General features: G+C 45.3%; 1 protein-coding gene across 3 annotated transcripts in view; it reads right to left on the reverse strand.

Moving 5' to 3' along the window:
* The window catches only part of CUNH4orf17 (chromosome unknown C4orf17 homolog), a 24,756-nt gene extending 19,790 nt beyond the window's left edge, over window positions 1-4,966 (reverse strand). For 2 of the 3 annotated variants that reach the window (XM_010603405.1, XM_010603422.1), the window contains exons 1-2: window positions 4,852-4,966; window positions 2,559-2,771 (exon numbers count right to left, since the gene is read on the reverse strand). In XM_010603405.1, coding sequence (XP_010601707.1) covers window positions 2,559-2,718 — 160 coding nt within the window. In that variant the 5' untranslated portion in view covers window positions 2,719-2,771; window positions 4,852-4,966. Of the gene's footprint in view, window positions 1-2,558; window positions 2,772-3,560; window positions 3,608-4,851 lie in introns of those variants that run through there. The other variant, XM_010603413.1, reaches the window with a different exon arrangement.
* Between the last annotated feature and the right edge of the window lie 2,875 nt (window positions 4,967-7,841).

Consider the following 7,841-nt stretch of genomic DNA (forward strand, 5'->3'; position numbering starts at 1 on the left):
GAAAAAAAAAAAAAAAAAAAAAAAAGATCAAACACAACCAGATTAGAACTTTGGCAGGTTTTCTTTAAATGGTCATCACCTTCCCAATCAAATATTGTTAAATACACATAAAGTGCTGGACTTCAAATTGTATGACCCAGGGATGGGTGGATATTCTTTTTTCTTTTTTTTTTTTCGTTGAGTTTATTGGCACTTTTTAAATATACAGTACAGTTACACTCATCCTTGGGAGCTTCTACCTTTACTCGACAGATCTTGGTCCTCATTTTTTCCTCCATTCCCCTGCCCTCCCTTCACCCTCTCCACCCTCCCCTCTTTACAAAGACTTTGTTTCCATTTTTTCCTTTTCTAGTATTTTTTCTTTTCCCTTATTTCCTTTCTCCCACCCTTCCCATTTCCCCTACACCTTTGGCCCTTTTCTTCCTATTTCACATTGTCAATTATACAATCTGGATCTCATTTACACTTTTGGTTTTTCACACTGGGTGGATAGCCCATTTTAACTGTGTAGCCAATTTTGTTTGCAAGGCCTGTTTCTTTCCAATGTCCTGTCATCTAGTCAGACTTGAGAAACAGGTCCAAATCTTTGACCTTGGTCTGGGGGTAAAACCTTTATCTCAGATTGTCCTCTCAATTCTATGACCTCATGATGACCAATGTATATCAGATTTAGATTTTTTTAAGCACTCAGAAAGCATCTCCATAATAAGAGCTTCTGAAAGAGGTAAATTGTCTTTTTGTACTGGAAGATGGTTTAAACTCTTGGAAGGAGGGCTAGGAGGCAGGACAGAATAGATTGTAAGGGAAAGAAGGAGGGAGGATTTGGTACAATGTGGCCTTTCTTCTCATGCCAGAGATTTCTGGATTCACCTACTTTCCTGTAAGATGTATCAACAAAAACATAGGAATGCATTCAAACATTAAACCAGAGGTCGGCCTTCGGTACAGTGTGAACACTAAGTCATTTAATTAGGGTGTGGGGTGTGCAGGGGCACTGCCCTCTGATGCCAGTGAGTCATGAGAGAATCAGAGATGGCCACTCTGTCCCCTAAGAAGCTGGGGACCTGAGGAACTGGCTGGAGACTGAGAAGGGTAAGGAGAAGCAGCTCCTGGGGTTACATGCTCCCTGGAGCATGAAGGGTGGGAAGGAGCCAGACCCAGAGATCCATCCTGACTCCCTGAGGATCAAAGTTTTCCCACTTGTAAACCCGGGAGATTCAGACTGCAATACAAATGGGACAGTGGGGAGGCTTTCATTTCGTGTTCTTGCAGCTGTGTGGGTCTCTTTGGCTGCTGCTTTTATTTATTCTTTCTCTTTTCTGCTGTCTTTACTTTTCCTTTATCCAAGTAACACATATAGGGGAGATGTCTGTATATGTGAAAAGGAGCATAAGAATTATCCAGTTCTTCGATCTAAATAGTACCTCTCGGCTTTGTTTCTAGGCCCTGCCCTTTTGCCCACTGTGCACATTTTCATCAGCACAGTGGTTTTCAGTGTCCTGCTTTCTGTCACCTCAGGAATGTGATGCAAAGGTTGATTTTGATTGTCACCTTGAGGGCCTGTTAGGGGGTGAGTAAAGCACACTTGTGGGTGTCTCTGACTTTAGGGGCTCTGTCCTTGGCCCCTTCCTGGCTGCTTTCCCCCTGCTCTGCTTCCTGGCTGCCATGAGGCAAGCAGTTTCCCTCCACCATGCTCTCTGGCCATGATGTTCCTGGCCTGGGGTCAGCTGACTACAGATGGAAACTTCTGAAACCTTGACCTAAAACAGTCATTTCTTCCAATAAGCCCTGTATGTGGGGTGTTCTGTCCAGCAGTGGAAAGTTGATGCTTCCATCTGCTGGGGGCCACGATAGCCGTGGCTCTTGTTAGAAGACAAGGTAGAGGTTGCCCTGAGGGTCTGCTGAGTGAGCCCGAAGTGCGGTGGATGTGTGCCCCCATCCTAGGCAAACTACTGGCTCCTCTCAGTCCCAAGAGATCTGCTTGTTTTCCACATGCTGCGTAACCTTGAGAAAGCTCCTCTCAAAACATGTCTCCTTTTTGTCTAGAACCCAAAATATGTGTAAAAATGGTATACACTTTTGTTCTTTAATCCAAGATAATTTGAGAGAGGATATTGTCACTGTCTAATTTCCAAGAAGCCTATTGTACAAAGTTAAAGCAAAAGGAAGGAGAGAAGCAGGAAAGAAGGAAAATAAAGGGAACAAGAGAGAGGGAGAAGGAAGAGAGAAGAAGGGATAAAGCATCTGCTTCCCTGGAGCTCATATCTGATAAGTAGGTATTGGCGTGGCTGTGCAGGTAGTTACAACACTGAAGTGCTTTTAAACCATCTGGTCAGCGCTGTTCCAAGCTCCCCATGTTCCCAGGCCACTTGAACCCCACTTGAGCCCCCTGTCTTAACCATCCAGCAATCCCAGGCCAGTGTCCAGCAAGGAAGGCCCAGGAGACCTCTGCCTTAGCTCCTGTTCCCAGTCACCAGTGACTGAGCATTGTGAACCCAAGTCACCAAGAGACCCAAGTGTGGAGGACAGCGACTCATCCTAGGATATGAGTTAGCTACCTTTGATGTGGCAGACTCTCCTGGGATGAGGGGTGTGCCTGACAAGAAAGCAGCTCCCACTTCTACTGGCAGCCTGGCTGTCATTGCTTTTTGGCTGAGTGAACCTCGGGGAGCCAAGGTTCACGGCCATGGTATGATGATCCCCTTCTCCCTGCTGCATTCAGATTCTTGGGGTCCAGCGTGCTTGACCTCACTTCCAGATACACACAGACTCTGAAATCAGAGGGAAAGCCATTATGTCTGCCTGTTATGTAAGGTCATTTTGTTGGTTTATCAACAAAAGAATACATTATATTATCAACTTTGATAAGGCAAGTTTAAATGATGACTTTAAACATGATACCCACAAATGTACTTTATATTAAATTAGCTCTTTCTTTTTCTCTCCTTTCTTTCTCCGTCCCTTTCTCCCTCCCAACCCCCCTCTCTCTTCCTATCTCTCTTCCTTTAGATTTATTTTGAGTCAGTGTCTTAGCTAACCTCCTGAGTTGCCCAGGCTGGGCTTCAACTTGTGATCCTCTTGCCTCAACCTCCCAGAGTGCTTGAAAGTACTGGTGTACATCACCCCACCCAACCCAACTTTTGTTATTGTTCTTTATGAACATCACAGCGCGGGGTTAGTCATAACCTCATTGCATATCAGACTTTAGACTTACTCCTCCTATGTGAGGCATTTCATACAATTAAGTCAGTAAGTTTGTTTTTAATCTGTACTGGGAGAAGGTAGTAGACATGTGGGTGGTGGGAGGGGAATGTTTGTCTCTGCAGATGCTCAGGCTGTATGTAGTCGGCTTCTATTTTTTTTTCACTCTCTTTTCTTAAGAGCCAGCCTGATCTTTGCCAGCTGTGCAAACTAGTCTCATACCATGTTCTTTTATTTTCTAATTAAAGCCTTTCTCTATTAAAAAAATGAGATTTATAGTCCCAGCTTTGCCCTTAACCAGAAGAATGACTGTAAATTAAGTGACTTATTTTCCAGGTTTTAGTTTGCTCATCCATAACCTGATAGGGTGGACTCAAAATCAGATGGAATGTTAAGTTTTTCTTCCACATGTGTTGACGTGTATCACTTCTCCCGGATGCACCTGAACGGTAGGGAGACAATTTAAATTTTGGTATAACAGATCAGCAAGAAAACAACTCCTAAAATTTCTCTTTTTGGTGAAAACAGCAGTCAGCCCTGGGATTCTGAAACTTATCTTGTACTTTGAACAGATGCTTTGGTGGGCTGGGATTTAGCTCAATGATGCCACTGCCTGCCTTGCAAGCACAAGTTCCTGGGTTCGATCCCTGGTACCAAAAAAAAAAGCTTTGGCTTGCAGAAAATTTAATATGATGTATGGCTTTTTATATTTTTACTGATGATGTTTAAGGGATGAAGGCAATAAATAACTATTGTATCCACATATATCACTAAAAATTCTATAGTCTGTGTGCTATGATCTGAATATTTATAGCTCCGTTAATGTGCTGAACCCTAATAATGAGTGTGGGTAAGAGGAAGACTATCTGGGAGGTCACCGAGCCCTTGGATCGGCCTCTGAGAATGGAGTTAGGGATTGTACAGGGGCCCCCGAGAGCTGCCCTCCCATCCACCCTGAGAGGAAGCAGGGCGAGGTGCATCCAGGAACCTGGCTGTGAGCCCTCACCAAGCCCTGGATATGTTGGTCTTGTAGTGGACTTCTCAGCCTCCAGAACATGGAGAAATAAACTCCTCTTGGTTATGCCCTACCCAGCTTATGGTACTTTGTTATAGCGGTTCAAATGGCTACAGACAGTGTTCTTCTAAAAGTCTGGCTTAAACTTCAATTTTCAAGTATGCAGTAAACAAATAAAATGTTTGTTATGCTCCATTTCCTTAAAACAGACTTATTTTTTAATTTGAAGATATTTGAAAATATTTCTAAGAACTGTTGGTAGAGAAAAAAATGTACAGTTTTAATCACAGAATAAAACATGACTGAAAGCTCATGGAACGGATGCATTCAGCTCTGAGGAGGGCAAGCTCCTGGTCTCTCCCTGCCCGAGGAAAGCCCTTCCTCTTGATGGGGAGAGCAGCGCGGGAGAGCAATGGCTGTCATCTACACTTTCATCTTGATTTGCATGTCTTAAAAAGAAGATGGGTTTGAGGGCCATTAAGTAAATCATTCCTTACACTATATAAAAATAGGTAATGTTGGATTTAAATTACACTGTGGATGGTTTTATGAGATGATCTTGCTGACAGGAGCCTCTCAGCCTCGTGAGGGTCTGGACAGTGTTTTCCTTGCTTGCCTCAGTTCTTTACACTAACCTGGGAATGTTGATGGGGAGAAACAGCCTGATGTCCAAAGCCTCCAAAACAATACAGCTGCCTCCCTCCCGTTTCTCCCACTTTCACTCCAAGGAGCCTCTGTGGCTCCTGTCGTTAGGATACGTGGCACAGCTTAGCAACAAGGTAACATTCCTTGGGAAACCCGCGTTCCGCAACGCTACACCTGCCCTTCTTCTCCCTTACCTACAGACTGTAGAATCTGTGCAGCAACAAGTGAATTTACTCAACTTTGGACATGTGCTACATACACACAGATTCAAGAGAAAGGCAAGAAAGAGAAAAGAAAAGCAAATGCAGTGCAATTCTGCCTCAGCAACACAATGTGAAGGAATCCGACTTGACTCAGTGAAAAGCCCTGGGGAGATAGTGTAAATGATTTGAAGTTTGTTCTGGAGGTCAGGATGTCCATTCTGCTGACTAGCTTGATAACTATGAAAAATAAGTCCTGGAATGTTAGTTTAAGGCCCTGGAATCACATATACTTATACTGGTGTTGCTTACACTGGTTCTGCCTAGCATTTTTCTTATAACCTTTTAAAGCAATGCGGATGATCTGTGAAAGGTAAATATGCAAGGAGAGCCTAATTTAGTCCATTTATACAACTGGCCCTAAGAATGAAAGACTTTTCATCTCTCAAACCTATAAGCCATTCATGACTTATGCCTCACTGCTTTATTGATGGAGGGACTTAATAGTTTTTCTAAGGTAATTTTGGCATTTCAAGAGTTTCTTTACTTTACAGAACTAATAGCAGAGACCAGAAACAGCACTTTAAGTAAGACAGGCATTTTTTTTTTCTTCGCATGAAACAGCTCAACAGTCTCAGGCTGCCACGGATGCTGATCATGAGTCTGAAGAGATTAAGTAAGTCTCCAGGTTCATATGGCAAACTGCCAAGGTCTGTCTGGAGTCTGAGGCAACACCTGTGCATTACCACATCTTCCTGGCCAATACACCTGAAATGGATTGCCTTGAAAAGCAGGGCTAAAGCTTTTTAAACCCTATGCATCATGATTAACTAGGAAATGTGATGTAAACACTCAGACTTGCAACTCAGTACTAGGTGATCTTGGGGTCCAGGGGTATAAGTATGCAAGTGTGTGCATTTGTGTACATCTGATGTGTGTACCTGTGTGCAAAAGTCAGCCGTAATCTTAGTGTCTGTTCCCAGCGAGCTCAGGCAAGTTTTCCAGGGCCACACAGAGTTGGGGCAGAACTGTCCCCTTGGCAACCTGCAAGTGCCACAGCCCCTCACGGACAGCCCAGACAGCATGAAGGGTAAAGGTAAAGGAGAGACGAGAAATGTGTACTGGACTCCTCTGGAGCTGTAGATGGCAAACATGCTTGGGACTGCTGACTGACAGAACGGGCCCAGGAGGGCTGTCTAGCCCAGGGTTCTGAGAAGTGCCACAGAACGCTGTCCCCAAAGGCGAGAACTCACGTGGAGCCTTCCAAAGCCTCTTCCCCTCCAGGAGAGGTGCTCCACTCACTGGGAGGAGGGCTATAACCTTTCGGTTTTTATTTTAGAAATTGAAAGAGCTTCCTCTTCCCTTGGCACATCCATATTAGATTTTTCACAGATACTGAGGCGTTAAAATGATAGCTCTCGTCTGTCTTTAAAAACCTTTAAAGGAGAATTGCTATGGGAAGTGGCTAAAGCAAAAGGAGGCTGGGGCCCTGTCAGAGCTACTGAAGGAACAGCAGTCTGCAGGATCTGTCCAAAGTTGTCAAGAGAATGTCTGGGCGGCTTGGGTGCCTGAGGGAGGGCTGAGACTGTCTTCAGACCCGCTCTACCCTGAGCTCTGCTTCCTAAAGAGCGGCTGTCCTGAGGGTCATGAGGCCAGCCTGCCTCACCCACCACTGGGTGGCAGCATTTGTACACAGATGTCATTGTCCCTGATGGGAAGAGCCTGGGGTAGCAGCTTCTGGAGGCAGAAATTGTGTGGCCCTGAAGCTCCCTACACCAGTAAACCCTGGACAGCCCAAGCCAGCCCGGCTTCCCCATCGCCCTCCAGGTCGGTGCTCTTGACAAAGCAGACATGTGGGCAGTCACCTGTGCTGCTGGGACAGACGTTCTTCATACTGGCAACTGACCCCAGCCACTTTCACTTGTATCTTCATTAAAGTGGAACTGCTGGTGCTTAGAACACTGTCTTCCTGTTGGCAAACAGAGAGTTTCTACAAAAATGACACAGACGCCGGAGAAACGTGGGGTCACTGCAGGATGGCAATGTTTAGAACAGTGAGTCTCAGTCCTGGGTACACTAGAGAGTCACTGAGGGGCTCTGTCCCAGGAGACCGCCCAGAGTCACGGGTGGAATCCATCCTCGGAGAGAGTTGGGTGAGTATCTGTTGAATGAGCGAAGGAATGAATGAATGATTGCCCACCCCTCTCTCCCATAACTTGTCAAGATCTCCCTGTATCCATAACCCCTCTATTTCCACGCCACAGGAGGGGAGCTATTTAAGGACCCAGAACTCACTGGGCTGTTAGCTGACCACATCCCCATGATGCCTTGTGTGTCTTTGTCAGTTAATTCTAGTGAACTCTCAGGGGCTGAGGGTAAGTGTTCCTTACCCCTACAGTTCCATTTACTCCCTGAGCCCAAAGGAGTTTGTTAGATGGGTTGTTGCATTTCTCCTCACATCAGACAACAAGGGCAGAAGGAGGAGAGAAGTTGAGAAGTCACACAGATCCCAACACATGTTAAAAAGGGAGCTCCACTTGGGCCTCCAGTTGTGAGAGAACATCTAGGGGGAGATGAGCCAAGGCTGTTGACACAGGGAGTCCTGGTTTAATATGCATAGTTGGGACAAAACTGTCCTGTGGCTGTCCCTCTCCAAGGCCACCCCCAACTTCAGTGCCTCTCTCTTGGAATTAACACAGAATGCTTGTTTCATTGACTTGAATTTAGCCACCTGTATTCTTTCTAAACTTTTCGTGTGACTCTGCCTGCTATTTTCTGCC

The sequence above is a fragment of the Fukomys damarensis genome, unplaced genomic scaffold, assembly GCF_012274545.1.
Source record: "Fukomys damarensis isolate Sample0158 unplaced genomic scaffold, DMR_v1.0_HiC HiC_scaffold_25, whole genome shotgun sequence".
Taxonomy (NCBI): domain Eukaryota; kingdom Metazoa; phylum Chordata; class Mammalia; order Rodentia; family Bathyergidae; genus Fukomys; species Fukomys damarensis.